Genomic DNA, 22,998 nt, shown 5'->3' on the forward strand with positions numbered 1-22,998 from the left:
CCTGGACCAGAACAGCCCTTGACAGAGGTGGGAAGAACCAAGAATGAGCCCTTACGCAACCCAAGATAGAGTCCTTTTTTTTTTTGGCTCCAGTTCTTGTCTCTGTGCCCAGTGCACTGAATTAAAACCTGGAAGCGACTAGGTTGGGTCTGAAGAGCTGGTGCGCCACTGCTTGGGTGGTCCCCTGAAAATCTATCCAACACAACTCAGGTGTGACCAGACCTCTTGGAGGAGCTCTTATCTCATCTCTGCACAGTCCTGGGCATCGTCACAGCCCTCAGACAGAAAGCCTGCCAGCAGAGCAATATCAGTAATGTAGAGATTATGGAAGACTGTTCAGGAGGTTATACTAATGACCTTGCAGCTGCCAAAAGACAGCTCTGTTCTCCTCTAAAATTTCCTCTGCTGCTATCAGCCATCGTATCTCCTTCCTCTCCCGTCCCCCATGCAGGGTCTTCAACCCAGCTCTCTGGTTCCTGCTGTCTAAACATATCCCCCAATCTCTCTTCTTCTCACCATGGAGGGCGACTCAGCTGTTCCTCTGCTTTTCCGCCTGGCGTGCTTACGCGACGTACAACCTTCCTTGCTTGGGTTCTGTCCTCACTGATGGACTGTGTGTGCTGCTCATGGTGTAGTTGGGATTGCAAAATAATAACTATATTTTCTTCCTAGTCACAGTTTTTCTCCTTTATTTTACTGTCACCGCAAAGCTATTTTATTATCTTAGGAGTCAGCTGAAAATAAGGAGTTAATGCATTTTGAAAATAGAAGAGGGAAAGCATGTTTAGATTCACATTCCCCCACCACTATTATGGATCATTAATTCTACTTTCTTGTGCTGACAGTTTTCTTCCTTTGGGAACATTAATGGTCTTCCCTGGCTCGTGGATCATTCTTCCCAGGATTCATAGCACCCCTGGCAATTATCCAGATAATTTTTCTGTTAAAGCATCGCAAGATCCCTTTGAATTTCATAGCTTTAATTCCATTTGACATATATTAGAAATTAAGTCTACTTAATTATTTTAATCTAATGAGACTATTTCATCTTCATTGATCCTTAATGAATTAGTCAGTTGAGAAGCTGATTTCAGACTCAGGGGTTATGATACCCCCAACTCCCCCACCCTAAAATATGGTATTGCTTTGCCTCTTCATGAACAGAGAGGACATTCCCAGCACTACAACTAAAAGCATTTAAGTAAGGGCTTGGTTTTTGGCTGAATGATATGATTGAGTTTGTTATAAACATTTACCAGTGGTCAAGCCATTTGGTTAGGGTTGCCTCTGTCTAGGGCTGTTGTCAGTTATGTTTATTCTACACTCCAGGGTGTGAGTAACTAAAATATAAGATGGAAGGGATTGGGAGGGGAAAGATATCACAGAAAGCTACATCTAAAAGCAGACTCTTGTTTCCATGCTTAGCATAAGCATATAAACTTAAGACATTCTGCAGCAGGAAGTCTCTATTGAAAGCAATGAAAATGCTTTATGTATGAAAGGAACAATCCATTCCACGGAGCAGGCTGTCTTTACAGTCGGTCCGGTGTGCTTTTATCACATAATAATGGCTCTTGGCATTTAACCAACCATCATAATCCTCTACAGAAAAATAAAAGTTAGGTTACAAAGGCATATGAAGTGCCTTGTGGTTGTCACTATTTGCTTGAAGATGAACTGACTCTTACTTATCTCTGCTAGAGCCTTATAAATGTGCCCAGTGAAAAATAATTGATGCCAGCTGATTATTGCCAGCCTTACTCTCTGAATACCCTCAGATTTAAATCTTACCCATGCATATTGAGTACCGCTAGGCAAGGGGGGTTTCCACACAAATGACCTCATTTGATCCCTGCAACAATTGTGTAAGCTAACTATTATGTCTCCACTTTAGGGATGAGAAATATGAGGTCAAATTTTGGTCTACATAAATTTGCTAATTCAGACTAGATCTCTGATTCTGAATCTAGGTAGCCTTCATCTCTTTACAGCTTTGGTGGAACCTATGGCCCGCTTAAATTATGTTGATAGGTGGAGAGTTTTTGGTTTCTGGCTTGCGCAGTTGCCATAATGTGGTTATAGAACAACCTAGTAAAATCTATTCTGACTTTCTGATATCCATTACACGTTCTTTCATAGTTTATAAAATGCAGCTATAAAGTATCTGTTTGGTAGATACGCTATCACCAATTTGACCCCCAAGATTTTTCGGTTGCTTTGCCAAGAATGTGGACATGTTTAAGCATGTAATTTGTGGGGCATCTATTTTCACAGAAGCCAAAAAAAGCCTTGGGCAAGAATAGCAGTGACAAACATTTTTCTCAATGTCTCTATTAATGCAAAATGTTGGGCAAGAGACCTTGGGGTAAGGTAGGTGTTAAAATGAGCATCTCTTTATAGGCCTCAGCCCAGGGGCAGGTGGTAGGTTGGTTCTATTTTGTGTGGATTCCTTTCCTGGAATTTGGTTTCTAAATTCTTCATGTCCATTAGGGGCAATGTTTGGGTGGAGCTAGTTTAGACCATACAGTCAAAAGAAAGGAGGTACAATTCTATGTCCATTTGTAAGAATGAATGAAAAATCACTACTCTTCTTTAGGCCTCAGTTTCCTTCTGTTTGAAGAGGAGGTAATGATTGACCTCCCTCCCTTTTCTGAAGGATGGCACAATCCTTTAATAGTCCCAAGGTCTGGGTCAGAACCAAATTTGTCTTAAAATTTAACCACATTGTTATGTTTTGGAGATTGTGGTTTGACCTATAGATGATCCAAAGCTAAGCTTTGTTGCCCCGGAAAGAAGAATATGTTTTATTTGTAATCAGGTGGAGGACATGCTGATGACTAGATTGTAATAAACTTGGTAATGGGAGTGACAGTGATTGGGGCATAGGCACGGGCATTAGGCTGGCATGAATTTGGACCTCAGCTCCACACCTACTAGTTTTGTGATTTGGGGCATGTTATTTACTTTCTGTAAACCTCACTTTTCTGACCTGCAGAGTGGACATAATATCTCACATCGTTGTGTGAACTAAATGTGATAATGAATAGATCGAGCACGGTGCTTGGCAAAATAATTGCTCAATTAATGTTAATTTCCTTCCCTAGTGAAATTGTTTACTGAATGAAATATTTAAGCACTAGTATCTTTATATGTGTAAAATGAAATGAGAGAAGCATCTCTTTGGATTTTTGAGTTAGGAACAGAGATGCTGATGCCCTCTTCTTTAAGCTAAGGTACTTGGAAAACAATATGACTATTTTTTCAAACCAAATTGAGCAATAGCTTCAATCCCACCTAAAGTCCTCCCATCTACTCTGAGAAGACAGTAACAGGTGTCTCCGTGGTACACATTGAACTTGCTTTTTTCTCAGACAGAGTTTGGTTAAGTCCAGAAACTGATGTCACCTCCACAAATAAACAATTTCGTAGCTTTGGTTGTGTACTATAGTATCTTGTTGTCCGAGCAGTCACCCCAGAAACTTCTTTTAGGTCTTGCATCAGTGTATCACTTGCTATCTGGGAAACAAAAATGGTAGAAAATGGAGGAGTCTTAGCATTCTAGGATTCTACTGCACTAGTCTTGAACATCCAGAGAAAACACTGAAAAAATGTCTGCCATTTTCTCTCTCACGTACACGTTGAAAAGTATCTTACAGTCGTTTTTTTGGCTGCTGGGACCACACAGAAAACATATATAGATAACTTGGAGCTTAATTTGATCCCTTTAATTTTTTTTTTTTTTTTTTTTTTGGGAAGCCCAGTTCATTAGGATATGCACTGTTAGAAGCGTTTGGGACACTCGAGTTCTTGTTCCCTTTAATATTGCCTACATCGATAGAAATGACTTAAATATCCTTCATTCCAATCTTATATAATGTATAAGATGTGTAGTATAATTATTACTAGTGCTGACTTTGACTATAATGTAGACACTATAGAAATGTCAATTCTTAAAATATTTAAGAAATATTTACAGTTCTTGATAACAGAGTTTTCAAATATTGCAATTAGTCCTGTCTGTGTTTTTCCATTTAGTTTTAACAAATTATGCTTGTTAATTTGGCGACATTAAAATGCAACATAAATTTAAGCCAGACACCCCCATTCTGCCCCCAAAATAAAGATAACACTGAGAATCAAGGAATACATACAAATACAGTCTGCTCAGCAACTGTAGAATATTTAGCTCCCTAAATATATCTTCTGTGTGGGAAGCTGGGAGAGGAAAATTAAATTCTTACATTTTTGAAATGGATGGGGCCAGTAGTATTTGAAGAAGCCAAGTAGAAAACGGAAACGCTTAAGCTGGCTTTGCCTCTTGCGGAGAGATGCTTGGCTGGGTCTTTTCCCACGGGGCTCCTTCCAGAGGACAGAGTCCATTTCGGGAGGAGCTTTGCTATAAACCGATGGATGGGATGGTGTGGCTCAAGCCGGCATTCTTGGAACAGGAGCCTGTGGTTTCTCTCTTACTTCATCTTGTTAAATTGGTCCAGATGACTGGGGTGGATACCAGAGATAGTAGCGGCTCTCTCACACTGCCATGTAATTTAAAGCCCTTGCAAGCTCCATCCTCAGGCAGTAGCAGGATGAGGGGGGATAGAAGAAAGGGGGTGTGGAGGAAGTGCCTCCTCCTGGGCTCTGACCTCATCCAAACCCCAATCTGTGTCTTGGGAAAATGTGTTTCAAAGTTGCCTTGAGACACTGTTAAGGAAAGGTCTTAATTTAACCTTCTTAGAACTGGCTGGGTTGTGAGTAGACCAGATACCATGGCATTGAGTGGACCGGGAAAGTTGTTTCTGTGACCCTACAGAGTTTGTCCCCTAGTGCCTGAAGAATACTTTTACCTTTTCATTTTCACATGAAATATCTTTGGCTTCCTTTTCTTTGAAATTCAATATTTCATTCTTTAAGCAAGAGCATGTGATAAATGTGTCCAAACCATGGGAGGATGTAGGGTAATTGTGGAGAAAATAACAAGGAAACTTTCTCTTCCTGAAGAGAAAAGAAATTCACTGTCAACATGGAGTTTATTTATTGCTTGCCCATTCCCAGCACAGGATTATAAGTATGAAAATCTCTTGGCTGAAATCGTCAAAATCAAGCAATGAGAACTGAAATAAAAAGTTTTATAGGTAAACAAGGATTTACTGTATAGCACAAGGAAATATATTCAATATCTTGTAATAAAATAGTATCTTAAATCCATGTACAGTTGATTAATTCATGGGTGCCAGTGTTTTAAATGTCACATGATGTAAGCCTACTAGTAGCTCCAATTTTAAATTGGAAACCTGATTCTTGTGCTTGAATTTTAGGAATCTATTTCCTCGGGTAAACACTTTATTCAGTGAACCCTGTTGTCGTATATTTTCTCCTGTTTTCAGGGCTTATAAGAAGGTAAGAGAGAGTCACTCTCAGTGAGGACCTTATGATACAACACACATACACACAAACCCACATTATATCATGAAACAATGAGAGTGTGCTATGTCATGCAGGACAATACATTTCATTACTCTGTAGTTCTATTTTTTATATCAGGTAAATTCCTGTTGGGATGAGAACAATATGTGTTTAAAAAATTCTTTGATGAGTTTCCTGAACTGGAGTAAACATCCAATGATGTCAAATGGCTTTCTAGGAACAGTGGGTCCTGCTGACCAGAGGGCACTTTGATTTGTCCAGCAACGTTTGGGCTTAGTAGTACATGGCTTTGAATTATAAAGGGGTGAGAAATTTTAAGTTCCCTGGGGAGAAATTTGGGAAGGAGAGAAAGGTAGGGTGTGAATGAAGTGAGTCTCAGATAGGGAATCCTGGTAGCAATGCTTAGAAGACGGGCTGGGGGCAGCAGAAGGATCTAATGATACGTTTTTTTGCATTAAACTTTTTTTTTTTCGTGGTAAAAACACATAACACAAATGTTATCTTCTTAATTTTAAGTGTACAGTTCAGTAGTGGTAAGTATATTCGTATTGTTTTTTTTTTTTTATTCGTATTGTTGTGCAACCAATCTCCAGAACTTTTTCATCTTGCAAAACTGAAACTCTATACCCATTAAATAATAATTCCTCATTTACTTACCTCCCCTCCACCCCCAGCCCCTGGCAACTAATGAGATAATTTTACAGTGTTGTGGTGTGTTGTGCAATATAACTTCCCTTCTTGCTTAAAAAATAATTAATTTTTTTTCTTTAATGCTTTCATACAAATTGGAAGAACATGTAGTGCTGCTGAGTTACATGTCAGGCTGGGTATAGACAGAGCTTTTAGGAGCCGGAAACTGAAGTGACACCTGGCATCCTTTTACTCCCTGAAACACTGAACACTAAGTATTTTTGGCTTTTTAAAAAATTGGCACTACTTCTTAATTGTGGGCAATCTTGAAAATATTGTGACATATAGCATGATCTTCCTGCTGAGAACATATGAGGATACTGAATATATCCTGAAATACTCCATATCCTAATGTCCCCTTAGCATGATCATGTTACCTGTACGTAAAAATATCTTCAAATTTCCCACAATTAAATAGTGCCAATAAAAAAAGAAGTCATGAAAACATTTCCCCCTTAGTAAAAAGCATTGTGGGTTGGCAAGCCAAGGGGGAAAAGAGGACTCTCTCTTCTTAAGAAAATTATTATCTGTAATTTTCAGTTTTTCTTTTAAATTATAGCAGCAAAGGGCATTTCTCCCTTTCCATGGCTGCTCTCATCTGTATCCTCTTAGGCATGCAAACACAGACTCCTGAAATCTTCTGGCTGTCACATAGGTAACTATGCTGAATTCGTGGTTCAGGTACCTCCATGTGGCAAGTTATGGGCTGAACTGAGTGTAGTTTATGAGTGTTCATAAGGACAGGAAATAGGATGCATTGAGTCTTGGGGCTTACCAGTATGCAAATCCTTTAACAGGGCACAGATGATTTAATAGCAGCTTGGTGAGGGTGCCCAGAGTAAATTGCTTTCATTCCCCTTACTGTTATACCTGGTCATTTGCCAGTGTAACAGGTGAAAATTGATGAGGGGGTGGTGATTTCTAGGATTGGAGGAGCCAGGAGTTCTGAATGCCTTTGGCAATGGCTTTATATCCTGGGGTGAGTTGTACTGTAATACTCCTGGGCACTACTTTTTAATTTATTTCACTATAGAAAGAGATAATGGCTCCAACAGGCTGAGTTTATGCTGTGAATGTGTTCATGGGGCAGTAGGGAAAGATGCTACATAATATAATTATTAGATGAATTTCCATGGATTAGAACACAACAGATGTTCCACATAAAGGTTAATTTCATGCAAGTCTATTTCAAATTTTATTTCCTTTAGAAGATCTCTACTCAGAGGCTTCATGATAAATAGGAAGGGTCATCTTATTTATCAATCAGATTTTATAGAATTTTGTAGAACTTTCTAGAATTTCTTTTGCATCCTGGGTGAGGTCACTAAATATGACACCCAAAGAAATCTGTGTCCTTGAAGAATATATTGTGAGAGGAGCAAGTAGTAAGAAATTCATTAGTTCTCATTTACTAATATAAAATTAGTGAGACTATGACCTAGTCAGACACATAGTTTACATATAAAGACTATTGTGAAGAGAGGATTAGACAGAAGAACTATTTAACAATTAAGTCATATTTCTCAGATATTATATAACATTTTTCTATAAATAATTGAAAAAGGTGATTAAAAAGCTCTTTAAAAGACTATTAGCTAGTATTTCTCCAAGTAATGCTTTTAATAATGTGCCACTAATTAGAACTAAGGATTACAAACTCAGGAAAAGCTAGTTCTTTAAAAATAATTTCTGGAAAGAAGATTTTCAACATGTTTCGGTTAGAAAGGCTTGCATGCTGGCCTTTGTTTCCCTCATGGATGGGAGAGAAGCAAAGACAGGAAGCCTTGTTCTCTTTGGCCACACACTTTATAAGCATCGTTTTATTTGGGGTTTGGTCTTTCATACGCTTTGCTAATTCTTGCAAGCATTATTTCCAGGCCAGCATCATTTTTTCAGTTTGGATTCCTTTCTTTTTTCTTTTTTTTTAAAAATAATTTTTAGTGGAGTATAGTTGATTTACAATGTTGTGTTAGTTTCAGGTGTCCAGCAAAGTGAATCAGTTATACATATACAAATATATCCACGCTTTTTTGGATTCTTTTCTCATATAGGTCATTACAGAGTATTGAGTAGAGCTCCCTGTGCTATACAGTAGGTCCTTATTAGTTATCTATTTTATATATAGTAGTGTGTATATCTCAATCCCAATCTCCCAATTTACCCACCCCCCCATTCTCCCCTCGTAACCATAAGTTTGTTTTCTATATCTGTGACTATTTTTGTTTATAAATAAGTTCATTGGATTCCTTTCTTGTAGGGCTCCTCCACTCTACAAGATGTGATAGAGCTACAGGAACAGAAAACAAGGGGGGATTGAAACAGACAACTGAACTATTTCCCCATCACTAATTCTCTAAAGCAGAGTTTAAGATTTCTGGGGAGAAGTACAGAATTATTAGGGAACTTATTTTTCCTCCAGCTCATGCCAGGTAACTGACCTGTAATGGGTCTCATGGCTCTGGCTTGGGCCTGAGAATGCCCCGGAATAACACTGGAAGATGCATGTGGGGAGGATCAGACCGCTTCTCTATTTGCAGTCAAGTAGAATCAGCTGAACTCTGTCCAACGTGGATGGACAGTGCTATTCTCATGCAAAAACTCTCCTTCTAAAGAACATCAGTAGAGCAGGATGGTTGGTAATTTATTCTGCCACAAGGAAATGGACTGATTTCTTCTTGTTGTTGTTTGTGAAGCCTCTGCCGCCTTGTCACGACTCCATGGAATCCATGCAGGTGTTCAAACAGCACTGCCAGATAGCAGAAGAATACCGTGAGGTCAAAAAGGAAATCGCCCTGCTTGAGGAAAGAAAGTAAGTACTGTCCCCCTGCGCACCCTCAGCCCTGAATACTGACTGCTGGTCATGGACCAGGGGTCGTGGACTGGGAACGGCAGGGGAGGAAAAGGCTGAGCATGGGAGCAAGAGGGAGGGAGACATACCGGGAGGAGAACTGACATTCTATGGTTCAGAGGTTACATGCATGTCATGTTTGATTCTAGAAGTGATCCAAATGCAACTGTGCTAGATGAAATGCTTTACAGAGTAGTGAGAGGAACCACAGGAGTGCTTCCTACTCAAATTTAATTTTTTAATAAGCATTCTTTAGTTCAGGAAATTAAAGATACCAAAATACCACCTCGAGCCACATTATGTTCCATGTGAATGTGCCCAAAGGCCCCAGAGCACTTTGTCTTGGGGTGAATTTTAATTAATGCTTGAATGGTGGAGTACCCACATCAAGTAAAGAAGCCACTGTGATGTCTCTTTGGAATAATGTAAATGGATTAGTTGCCTAACTACATTTTATAGCCCAATAGTCCAGTAAGTTTTTATCTTGATAGCTTCTATTACCATTACAGTTCTGCTATAGGGAATTAGGCAGTTCTATTAATTAAAGCACTATCACTTTACTTACTCATAACTTTATGCTTCAGAATTCTCCTCCTTTTGATTGCACTAAGTTCTGCTGATGTCCACCCAGTGATCCCCATTCTTTCATACTTTCAAAGCATCATAGCACTGGTCAGTTTGTACTTACACGTTTATTAGGGAGATCTTTTGATGAATATTTGCATCTCCTGCTAAGTGGTAAGTGTCATAAAAGGGAGGATAGTCAGGTGTCTCTCACCATCATATTTCTGAAGCCTAGCACAGTGCATGGCATGTAGATACTGAATAAATTTTTGTTGAATGAGTGACACATAATCCAAACATACTGTGAGTCTGTAAGTTTCTGCTTCTTCCCTTCTTCTTACTGGAGTGATACATGGTATCACTCCATATTTATATCAATATTTATACTTTGTATTTATATTTATATAAAACTTAATTTTTAAATGAATATAAATGAAATATATTTTGTTTTGAGAGATTTATGAAATTCGTGGGACCCTTTGGAGACTCCCCAGAATGGTGGTTGCACAGTATAATATGGTAGGGAGCAGCATGGGTTTTAGGGTCAGACTTCTACATTCACTGTAAGACCACAGTTAGCATGTTATTTTCTTACTTCCTTGCTTCAAACATGAAGTCTTACCTGGACTTTTGGTTATAGGGCATTGAATGATGCTTACGAGGAGATCAGAAATACAACGTTTCCTTCGTATGTCTGAGACTTTCTTTTTGGTCTAAGAGTTTTCATAAATTGGTCGGAATGCTTAGATTGTCCATTTACACACAATATGAGCCCTAAAAACAGTTTCATAAAGGAACAGAGGAAGCTTACTAATAATGTGACCAGTGATTAAGTTAAAGGAGGACTCGTATAATAGTAGCCTATAAAGGTATCTTCCCGTGGGTGTACGTGTGTGTGTGTGTGTGTGTGTCTGTGTGTGTGTCTGTGTGAGAACTGTGGTGTTGTGATAGGAAAAAAGCCCCAGGTAATTATGTATTTATTTGTAAACACTTTAGACTGGAAGTACAGTGTTATTTAAATTAACCCCATGTGTAGCTTTTTTGGGTGGGGGCAATGCAAGATTTACCCACTAAATTATATATTTTGTAAGTTTATATTTTTGTATATTGCATTAAAAGATACAATAGGATAACAATATGAGAGTGATTCATCTGCTCTTTTATTAAAACATATTCCTGCTGTTTCTGCAAAACTAATCTTACTTCCTCCCTAAACCTCTTTGAACTTTGGAGTTTTCTTGAAACCATGATGTTGTCTTTTTTTTTTTTTTCTTTTCTTCCTAATAATTGACTAGATGTGAGGCAAAGACCAAATTCTTTGATTTTTTTTTTCCTTTCTTTTTTATAAAGTCTCTCAAGTTCCTTTTCTTCATTCCCACTTCTGCCATTTGGGATCAGCACTTGTTATTTCAAATCTTGATCAATGTAATATTATAACTGCTTTCCTTGCCTATGGTTTCCTATTGCTAGAGAAGGGCACCCAGCGCTTGGCCTGGATTGAAAGATCTACCTCGGGCCTTAGTACCTCTGCAGAATGTTCTAGCTCATCCTTCGTCTTCAGCTACGTTGACCTATTCACTTTTCCCACCTCGGTGCCCTTGCTCACACCAGGCTCTCAGTATAGAGTCTCCCTCCTTCCTCTTCACCTGTCCAAATGCTATCCTTGAAAAGAGCTTAACCTGTATCCCTAGTCCAACCATCCCACAGTGATCAGTGCTTTTCCTGGGTGAAGGAAAATTCACTGGAATGATTCTTTGGGCACTTTTTGTGGGCTAGTGTTATCAATAGTTATCCACTGAAGTTTCTGTCCTTTCTGACTATGTATAGTTCCCTGCAGACCTGGATACCCTTTAACATCTCTTTGGATCCTAATCACTGAATAGGGAGCTGCATGTAGGGTAAAATACCAATAGGGGTGATTTACAGTAGCTGATGATAGGAAACTGTTATATGCTCCATGTATGCATTTTTTAAATTTGTAATTTGTATGGTCTGTATTTAAAATATGGAGCCAATATCAGCAATAAAGAATTGCTAAGATAAATTGTTAAAATTCAAAGTAGGGTTATATTTTATATCTATAAATAAATGAACTTTGTCCTCCAAGGGTTATGGGTGATCCGTGTTTTCATTAACACTTTACTGAAGCAAAAATTCATTTTACAACAGGTATTTTCCTGAACAGTCTTTGTGTTCAAGCAAGATAAATTGGGCCAAATGGATTTGACCCAAGTAAATGCACTCTCCATTTTTTTGATGATTTGGATGAGAATTTCTTCCCCATCATTTAATAAAGTGTGGCTGATTATGTTGCTTCCAGTGATTGGCTAGCATACGCTGGACACACAGAGAGTCACTAAATCAGGTATTTTAAAAGAGAGTTTTTGAATATTGGAGCCATGTGGGCACAGGTTAAGCTGAACTTCTCTCTCATCTCCAGAGGGGGTCTCCCTGGACCTAGTTTGGGAGACTTCGCAGAGGGGAGAGGAGAAGAGTTGATTATAACTATTGTTTTAAATCATGTCTGTTGGGTGGATAAAGAGAGTCAAACATTTTCTGGGATTACAAATTCAGCATGGGATGAATTTAATTTAAAGAATAGCTTCTGGCTTATTGACCAGTGATATACAAGAAGCTTGTTCTTACTTTCATTGGAAAATTTTCTCTTCTCAATTGAAAAAAATGACAATTTTATTGAAAGCTTTAAAAATTTACCAAGAATTCTGACATCTTTACAGAACTCCTACTATCATTTTTGCCTATTTTTTCTAGGCCTTTTGGATGTGAATAGGTATTTTTATATAATTGCTTATATAGTAACATAAAATGTATACATACTTTTTTCAATAAATATTATAAGCATTTTTATAGAACACATATAGGTTTTGTGTATGTAATGGAAACTCATGGAAGTGAGGTACAGATATTTTATGGCATTTGATATTTATCGCTGAATTGTTTGGCAGTTTAAAAAATATATGGTTAAACTATAATTAGTTCTACAAATAGATTTACAGTTAGTAAAACTTGCTTGTGTTTTATCTTGTTCAGAGGAGAGACCACTCTTCTGCTCTATACATGAAAGATTGTGCGAGGTGCTCTGGTGTTTAAAAGATTGACTTAGACTGTTAGAAAAAGATAAAATCTTAGAAAAGTCAGGTTGCAAAATGTTATATAACTTAAAAGAAATAATTCAGTGACTTAAAAAATAATTCAGTGGTTTTCAGTAGACTCACAGAGCTGTGAAACCACCGTCACGATTTTAGAACATTTTCGTCGCCCCAGAAACAAACCTTGTACCCCTGAGTGGTCACTCCCCATTCCGTCCCGCCGGCCACTGGCAACCACTAGTCTACTTTCTGTCTCTATGTATTTGCCTATTCTGGATATTTGAGGTAAATGGAATCATGCAGTATGTGGTCTTTTGTGACTGGCTTCTTTCACTTAGCATAATGTTTTCCAGGTTCATCCTTGCTGGGGCACGCATCAGTGCAGGCAGACCTCAGAGGTACTGCAGGTTCGGTTCCAGACCACTACAATAAAGCGAGTATTACAACAGAGAGTCACACAAATTTTTTGGTTTCCCAGTGAATACAAAAGTTATGTTTACACTATACTGTAATCTATTAAGTGTGCAATAGCATTATGTCTAAAAAAAAACATACATACTTTAATTAAAAAACACTTTATTGCTAAAAAATGCTAATCATCATTTGAGCCTTCAGCGAATCGTGGTCTTTTTTCAATAATAACATCAAAGATCACTGATCACAGATCACCATTACAAATATAATAATAATGAAGAAGTTTGAAATATTGCAAGAATTACCAAAATGTGACACAGAGACATGAAATGAGCAAATGCTGTTGGAAAAATGGTGGCAATAGACTTGCTCGATGCAGCGTTGCCAAAAACCTTCAATTTGTAAAAAAACACAATATCTGCACAGCACAATAAAGCAAAGTGCAATAAAATGAGGTATGACTGTACTTCATTCCTTTTTATTGTCAAATAATGTTCTGTTATATGGTTATACCACATTTTATTTATCCATTTGTCAGTTGATGGACATTTGGGTTGTCTGTACTTTTGGCTATTATGAATAATGCTGCTACAAACATTTATGTACAAGCGTTTGTGTGGATGTATCTTTTCAATTCACTTGGGTGTGTACCTAAGAGTAGAATCACTGAGTCATATGATAACCCCGTGTGTAACCTTCTGAGGAACTGCCAGACTGCTCCTAAAGTGGCTGCACCGTTTTATATTCCCGTCAGAAATGTATGAAGTTTCCAATTTCTCCACATTTTGCCAACACCTATTATGTCTTTTTGATTACAGCTATGCTAGTGGGTGTACAATGATGTTTCTTTGTGGTTTTCATTTACACTTCCCTGATAGCTAAAAATGTTGAACACCTTTTCATGTGCTTTTTGGCATTTCTATGACTTCTTAGAGAAATGTCCATTCAGATCCTTTGCCCATTTTTAAGTTATTTGTCTTTTTATTATCGAGTTTAAAAATGTTATATATAATTTTAGTTGCAAAACATTAGAAAGGTGTTTTCATATGGGAGTACCACAATCAGTATAAGACCTGTATTTTCATGGCTTTTTTAAGATACATAAAATGATGATTGAGGGAGCAACGTCTCATTGAGGGGAACATATCAGGATGGGGGAAAAGGGAGCGTAAGTAATTTGTAAAGGCAGAGTCTAGAAATAGCCCTTTTCTGATTTGGTTTTAGTCATGGTATTTACTTTATCCTGAAATTTCCAACAACAAGAGGTTTTTATGATTAATCCGAAACATTTATTTCTTTATGGGCATTCCTGAAGGCAGAGGCTTTTAAACTGTGTTCTAGGGAACCTCTCAGAGATTGGGGATGGTGAGGGTGATGGGGGGCGGGGTACTGTACAAGGGCCAAACAGGGGAAGTTCAATTGTATGTGTTTCATTTGCTTCACTTCAGGGTACAATTTTCTTTGCAAAACGATACCACAGTTAGAAAACACTGAAAACCAAACTTCGCTTTTTTATTCCAGGCACATTTTTCTTAAATCTTTACACAGACCTCAGAAAGCAGGTTTCCATGGTCTTAAAGAAACAGTAAATGGAGGTATTTCTCCACAAAGGTTTGCAGGGTATGTAGTAATGTGTGGGAAAGTTCTATCCTCTTTCCTAAGATGTCTAATATGGATAAGATGCCTTTTGTATAATTTATAGGTTTTGAGTTCATTTTCCAACAGTGGAGATACACTCCCCGAGACTAACTAGGCTAAGGAGAATTGAGAACAGGGCTTGGTTTGCAATAGGATTTCAACAAATACTTGTCAAGTGATTGAGTAGAAGGACCAAAGAACTGTCTCGACTCTTCGCTCAGAGGCAGAGGTGTGGACAAGGGGATTCTTTTTTTTTTTTTTTTAACATCTTTATTGGAGTATAATTGCTTTACAATGGTGTGTTAGTTTCTGCTTTATAACAAAGTGAATCAGCTATACATATGCATATATCCCCATATCTCTTCCCTCTTGCATCTCCCTCCCACCCTCCCTATCCCACCCCTCTAGGTGGTCACAAAGCTCCGAGCTGATCTCCCTGTGCTATGCGGCTGCTTCCCACTAGCTATCTATTTTACGTTTGGTAGTGTATATATGTCCATGCCACTCTCTCACTTCGTCCCAGCTTACCCTTCCCCCTCCCCGTGTGGACAAGGGGATTCTTTTGTTTCAGGATTTAGTTTTATGTGAAATCCCAATATACCAGATTTCATTAGACTCTGAGATTACACTTTCCATTTATGCCCCAATCATAATGATTTGGGCCTTTTATACCTAATTACAGGCAGTCCAGTCTTTTAACTGGAATCTCATTCTCAGGTATCTCTCCACCTAATCCTCTCTGCCTGGAGCCACATTAAAAGGGACAGAATATTTACCTCTCTTCAGTGAGAGTGCCTTTAACTTTGTCTCCCTTGCTAAGGAAAGAAACTCCAATCTTAGGGGAGCAGAATGAGGAAATGTTTTTCCCTCAGCCAGTTTCCCCAGTCGTTAGCATGTTACCTTACCATGGTACATTTGTTGAAACTGACATTGATATATTACTATTAACAAACTCTAGATTTTACTTGGAATTCATCTAATTTTTCCATTAATGTATTCTGTTGATTTTTTTTGTAGACTCCAGTCTTCTATTGAAATATATCATCTGTTCTTCTATTTCCTGAATATATTAATCATAGTTATTTAAAAGTCTATGTCTAAAAGAAAGACAAATACTGATGATATCACTTATATGTGAAATTTAAAAAATACAACAAACTAGAGAATATAACAAAAAAGAAGCAGACTAGCAGAGAATAAACTAGTGGTTACTAGTGAGGAGTGGGAAAGGGGAGGGGCAGTGTAGAGGTAGGCACATAAAACTACAAACTATTAGGTATAAAATAAGCTACAAGGATATATTGTACAACACAGGGAATATAGCCAATATTTTATAATTACTATAAAAGGAGTATAACCTTTAAAATTTGTGAATCACTGTATTGTACACCTGTAACTTATATGATATTGTACAGCAACTATACTTTAATAAAGTTACTACTTAATTAATTAAAATAAGGAAACAAACAAAAAACAGAATGAGGAAACATTTTGCCTTTCCCCTTACTCCTAACCCAGAATTTAACTCTTTTTCGGGTGATTGATAGTGGAAATCTCCATTTCCTATAGAGTCGGGGTTTTTAACTAGGCTGATTCCTCAGCCTCCTACCCCCAGGACATTGGCGATGTCTAGAGACATTTTTGGTTGTGATGATGTGGGGTGAGGGGAGGTGCTACTGACGTCTAGGGAGTAGAGGCCGAGGATACTGCTAAACGTTCTATAATGCCAATGTCTGGGACAGCCACCAACAACAAAGAGTTGGCCCAAAAGATCAACTGTGCCAAGGCTGAGAAACTCTAGAGCAAATCTTACTTCTTCCTGCAAAGGTAAGGTGTTGCCCTTTGGCTCCCAGAAGATATGGTAGATTTATTCTTCCTGCATCATTCATTTGTATGGCTTCAATACAAAAGTCTAGACTTTTTTGAAATTCCATTTCAATACCATTTATTGTTCCTCCACCTGCATAAGATGAAGGTGGACTTTCACATCCTTTTTGCCATCTTGAAGCTCTACTCCTCTCCTGTGTATAAATGTTGGTGCTAGAACACACATCTTTCAAGAACCACTAACAGTACAGTCTAAATCACAATTTAAGCTAAAATTCTCCCTATGATGAAGATAGTATTTTATTACACTATTATTTTTTTAAATTAATTTAATTTTATTTATTTTTGGCTGCACTGGGTCTTTGTTGCTGCACGCAGGTGTTCTCTAGTTGTGGCGAGCGGGGGCTACTCTTCATTGTGGTGCGCAGGCTTCTCATTGAGGTGGCTTCTCTTGTTGAGGAGCACGGGCTGTAGGTGCGTGGGCTTCAGTAGTAGTGGCTCATGGCTCTAGAGCATGGGCTCAGTAGTTGTGGCTCGCGGGCTCTAGAGCACAGGCTCAGCAGTTATGGCGCACAGGCTTGGTTGCTCTGCGGCATGTGGGATCTTCCTGGACCAGGGCTCGAACCCATGTCCCCGGCATTGGCAGGTGGATTTTTAACCACTGTGCCACCAGGGAAGTCCCTTTATTACAGTATTATTCAAAACGCTTTAGCTCCTGGGGGCTAAACTGCCTAGGATTTTGTCTTTTCCAAATCAAAGTCTTTAGTCAACTTAGAAAGTTCCAAGAGTTCTGGTCTTTCCAGAAACAGAGAAATACTTGTACTAATGATGAATCCATTTCCCAACCTCCTACAGCATAAAGAATCTCCTTAATTTTGAAATTAGTTTGCAGAAAGTTTTAAAGTTCTCTTTACCGACTCACTTGGATTTCCCCTTCCCCCATTTGTTTTAGCAAATAAAAACTTTTCCAGGCATGTGGCTTAGGATGGGGCCAGCAGATGATCTATGGTGGACCCAAGGTTATGACCTTTTCACTGTTGAGGTACATCATCTGGAAAACTATGGTATAAATAAGATTCCTGTAATGATGGTCTTCTACACCTTTATCACATTACGCTGAAGGGAAATAATAAACAAGAAATCAAAGGCAGGACCACATTCTAGCCAATTATACATATTGACTTGCTCCTCAGATCATCTATTTGTAATATTATCTTTGTAGGTTGATGTGCCAGGGTTTAATTATGAATTGCTAATGAATGAGCATCAATTTGTCTATATAAAAAGGTCTTGGACAGGAGGCAACAGACGTTTTGACAGTATTCATTAAATAGATGTGTAACTGCTTATCAAATACATGAAATTAATTTAGAAACCTATCAATTGAGTCATCTTGATTCCAGTAAGGAAGAAATTATTATTGACTCTCCAATGCAAGAAAATTGGATTAGACAATCATGACCATTCCTTTTAGTTGTAAAATCTGTGATTTTGTGATTTATTTTCCCTACTAGTCAAAACTAATAACAGATATCCTCAGGAGTTTTAAATGAGGTCAGATATGGAACCTGGACAGTAGCCATTATTTGTGTGACACAGTTAATTTGAAAGGAAGAAAAGAACAGGAATAGATGATCTGATGGGTGAGGGATTTAGAGGCATGTCTCTTTTTACTTACATAAGTTTTACTAATCGATTTCTTTAAGATAGTTACGTAAGAAACTTTACTAATATTTAATTATTGACATTTATTGCTTAAACTATGTTTAGAGGCAAAGAACCTTAAGCATTTAATCAGAAGGATAGGTTCGATTCATGGCTGTTTCTTATTAGGTGTGTGACTTTTTCCAATTATATTAAGCACTTTGAGTTTCTGTTTCCTCATCTTTAAAATACACGTTGTCTCTGAGGTACCTTACTCTTCAATTATATTTATTCAATAAGTATTTATTGGGAGACTTTATATATATTTTTTTCCCCTTTGGCCGCACCAAACCCGACCAGGGATCAAACCCCTGCCCCCTGCAGTGGAAGAGCGGAGTCCTAACCACTGGACCACCAGGGAATTCCCTATATTCTTTTTTAAAACCATTTTTAAAAATTGAAGTATAGTTAATTTACAAGGTTGTGTTAGTTTCAGGTGTACAGCAAAATGATCCAGTTTTATACAAGTATATATATATATAAATTCTTTTTCAGATTCTTTTCCATTATAGGTTATTACAAGATATTGAGTATAGTTCCCTGTGCCATACAGTAGGTCCTTGTTGTTTATCTATTTTAAATATGGTAGTGTGTATATGTTAATCCCAAACTTCTAATTTATCTCTGGGACCCTTTATATTCCAAATACTATGGAAGATTCAAAGATCAATAAGGGCCCAAAGGAACCTTGTGTATATGCATATGAATGTTCCAGATTATCTTCCCTTTGTCCCTGTTGGGCACTTTCTTTCCAGTGCCTGGTTTTGCTCAGTGGTCACCAAATTGGGTACACAAAGCAGTCTGTTGAATGCAGGAAGAAAATACTAGAACTTCTATTCTGATTTGCTTTTTATCCTTTTCCTGGGGCAACTGTTTGATAGTTTCAAATTTACAGAAAAGTTACAAAAATGGTAAAAAGATCCCCCATACTTCCTTTACTGCATTCATTAATTATTAAGAATTTTCCCAGTTGTGCTTTATTCTCCCTCTCCCAAAACTACATACTACCGGGGCTCTCTCTCTCTTTCTCTCTTAAGGAGATGGGGTGTCTATCCATCTGTCTATATCACATGCACATATACAATTATATATATGTGTGTAGATATATATATATATCATGCTCCATTGCCCTAAATACTACAGTGAGTATTTTCTAAGAACAAGGACATTCTCTCACTTGACCTCAGGACAATAATTAAAATTAAGAAATTTAGCATTGATGCAGTAGTATTATCTAATTCACAGGCCATATTTAAATTGCGTCACTTTCCCAATAATGTCCTTCACAGCTTATTTTTTTCCAATCCAGAATTGCACATTGCATTTCATTGCCATTTCTCTTTAGTTTTTCTAAATATGAAGCAGTTTTAACATTTTAAAGCATACAGGCTTCAAATTCTTTTGTAACATTTCCCTCAATTTGAGGTTGTCTGATGTGTATATTTTTTGGCAGGAATACCACAGAAAAGATGTTGTGTCTTTTGTGATGCATGGGGCATCTATTGGTCTCATTACTAATGATGTCAAGTTTAATCACTTGGTTCAAGTGGTCTTCCAGGTCTCTGCAATTTTGCATACAGAGGAGAAAGAAATACGACATACCCTTATGTTGAGGCAAAGGAAAACTCAGTTAAGTCTAGTTTAGGATTAACTGACACATATAAGGGGAGTGGACCTGTCTTGGGTTGTCATGTTTATTAAATCTAAATATAGATTGCAAATCTTTAGCTCCTTATTATGTGTATTTACATCAATGAATTATTTACAAATATTTATTGTTTTAGGCGTTATCACTACAAGTTCCCTCCAATAACCTTAGCTTGCTTCCTAAATTCAGGAGTCAGGCCAGCACCAGACATAGAGATACTGCTTTGTTAGTTAGGGCGACAAGATATATATAAAGACTAAGGAAAGACATGGAAAATAATATCTGTAGGAGGCAACTGGAATTTCTTCATAAAGATTTGTTACTTTGCCTAGTAAAGATTTGTTAAACTCAGAAGTAGAAAACAAAAGAAGATAATAACTGAATTTGGAGGACAAAACTTAGGTAAGGGACAAACTATGATTCACCCACCCGTAAGACAATAGCATCTTAAATTACAAGCAAATTTTTCTGTTTTCTTCCTACAAAATAGTCATAATTTTTATAATTTGTTGTACTCTTTAAAAGATCACCCCTTTTGACTGCCAAAGGACTTATTGAGCTTTTTCTGGTATATGTTTATTTTATTTTATTTCTATTTATTTATTTATTTTTAATTGGAGTATATTTGCTTTACAATGCTGTGTTAATTTCCACTGTACAGCAAAGTGAATCAGCTTTATGTGTATTTATATCCCCTCTTTTTTAGATTTCCTCCCCATTTAGGTCACCACAGAGCACTGAGTAGAGTTCCCTGTGCTGTACAGTAGGTTCTCTTTAGTTATCTATTTTCTACATAGTATCAATAGTGGATATATGTCAATCCCCATCTCCCTATTCATCCGATTCCCCCCCTTCCCCCTTGGTATCCATACATTTGTTCTCTATATCTGCGCTGGTATATGTTTAATATTTTGGATATATCTAGACGAGGTGCTGGAATAAAATAAAGGCATCTAACATTTGTGAAGTTGGGAAAAATAAAAGTAATTCATTGGAGGCAAGCAGAGATGGGTAAAATTGAGAAGAGTAGAATGACATGTTCGACTTCCATTATGCTGTTGCTGTATAATTTAATTTGTTGGCATTACATTTTATGCTTCTTCCTCACCTGCCCCCCTGAATCTTCAGAAAGGAGCTCATTGCCAAGCTGGATCAGGCAGAAAAGGAGAAGCTGGACGCCGCTCAGCTGGCTCGGGAATTTGAGGCACTGACGGAGGAGAATCGGACATTGAAGCTGGCCCAGTCCCAGTGTATAGAACAACTGGAGAAACTTAGAATACAGTATCAGAAGAGACAGGGCTCGTCCTAACTTGAAATTATTCAATGTGAGCGTAAGAGGTTGGTGGCTGCTATGCACTGGCCAAAAGATTTTTTATTTTAAAAGGATAGTGAGTAAAATCTATTGCTTCTCCTTATTACCCACATGGCCGACGTCTATACTAACGAGTTTAATGCTTGCCTGATATAGTTTGAGAGAAAGGTTATTTTATTTTAAATAAGGTAATTAAAACAAACCTATTACCAGATGTTTTCAGAGATCATAATTCGTTTCCAAAGATGTTTTTTTTTTCTTATTTAGCAAGATACAATCATACTGTAGATCCGGGTAGAAAATGATAGAAATAGAATATTGACTGATTCTACTAAGAACCATGAACAGAATTCAGCCATGAAACAAAGTAGTAAGATGCTCACTGCAGTTTCATATCTGTGTATTTTTAAATTTCACATCTTTAATATTTCTACGGTGCTCTAATCTGAACTGTCAGAAACTCCTCCAAATATATTTATGTTCATCAGAGTTAGGTTTAATCCCTCAATGATTGATTGTACTAAGAATAAATGGTTGCATATCATAAAAGCTTTCTCATGAAAATATTAGCGGAAAGCATGTTTGTGCCAGAAGCACATTTGCCAGTGCTAACTTGCTGTTGTAATAAAAAGCTGATAAGGCTGCATTTTCTCCATGCCACGTTACCTCCTGGTAAACATCTCTGCCTTTGCTTGTGTGTGTTCTGGGAGAAATGGAAAAGTATTGTTTGGACATTACTTTGGTGAGTTCCCATGAAAACATCCCAGTAATTTGAACAGTAAAATTCTAACTATTACTCTGTTTTGGATTTAAGGAGATGTTTTGGATCCATGATAACTAATAAGAATATCTGAGTAAATTTAAGATTAAAATGATTTTTCCCTTGTTCTATCTATCACCATATTTTGCCAAATTGATCTCTTTGTTTTATGTCCATTTCTATTCCTGTAACTTCTTTTTCATTAAACATAGATCAAAACTCTCAGTCTGTATTCTGTCTCTTTCTTAACCTCAATTTATGCTAAAAGTTGGGATGGGTTAACCCTAGTCAGAATTTGCTCTTAGTTGTATTTGGAAGTGCCAGAAAAGCGGTGAAGTCCCTTTTCTTGTAAGACTGTGGTTTCTCATATAAATAACTCAGAGCTCTATACTGACTATGCTCATTAGTGTCTTAAAGTATTTGCCCAGAAAACATACAAGAGAATAGCTGATTAAAGCAATAAGATGGCTTGGGGGTTGTTATCAACTGGGGGTGACTTTACCCTCAAGGGACATTTGGCAAAGTCTAGAGATATTTTTGTTGTCACGACTAGGATGAGGGAGTGCTTCTGGCATCTGGAGAGTCGAGGCTGGGGTTGATGCTAGACATCCTGCAATACACAGGACAGCATCACAACAGTGAAGAATTGTTTGGCCCAATGTGCCAGTGGCACAGAGGTTGATGCACCTTGGGTTAGACTAATCACTGGGCAGGTGGGCAAATGCCAAGCGGAAACATGATGCAGGGCCATGGGTTTCTTGTCCTATGGTGTGTTTCCGTAAGGTCCTTGGCATCCTCACCCTCAGTCTCCTCGTTTGTAAAATGAAGCTTTTCTATAGCTCTCAAAGCTTGAATGTTATGTGAGCCTACTCACCTTTCAGCTGCTTTAACATTTAACTAAAGGTGAAAGTCCCTATTATCCTGGTAGAGCCTTCTTTTTAAAATAACCCCAAGGCTTATATATACTGATATAAAGGAGGACTTGTTGACTAAATTTATATAAATCTAAGGTTAATGGAATAGAAGGATGAAGGGTAAGTTACCTGACTTTAAATACAA

At 37.7% G+C, this 22,998-nt stretch overlaps 1 protein-coding gene across 1 annotated transcript in view; it reads left to right on the plus strand.

Moving 5' to 3' along the window:
• Positions 1-22,067, plus strand: part of MAP3K7CL (MAP3K7 C-terminal like) — a 38,701-nt gene extending 16,634 nt beyond the window's left edge. Inside the window, exons 4-5 of the mRNA XM_068545727.1 lie at positions 8,808-8,923; positions 20,996-22,067. Coding sequence (XP_068401828.1) covers positions 8,808-8,923; positions 20,996-21,176 — 297 coding nt within the window. The 3' untranslated portion in view covers positions 21,177-22,067. The remainder of the gene's footprint in view (positions 1-8,807; positions 8,924-20,995) is intronic.
• The last annotated feature ends 931 nt before the right edge of the window (positions 22,068-22,998 follow it).

This window comes from Eschrichtius robustus, chromosome 6 (assembly GCF_028021215.1).
Source record: "Eschrichtius robustus isolate mEscRob2 chromosome 6, mEscRob2.pri, whole genome shotgun sequence".
NCBI classification, from domain to species: Eukaryota; Metazoa; Chordata; class Mammalia; order Artiodactyla; family Eschrichtiidae; genus Eschrichtius; species Eschrichtius robustus.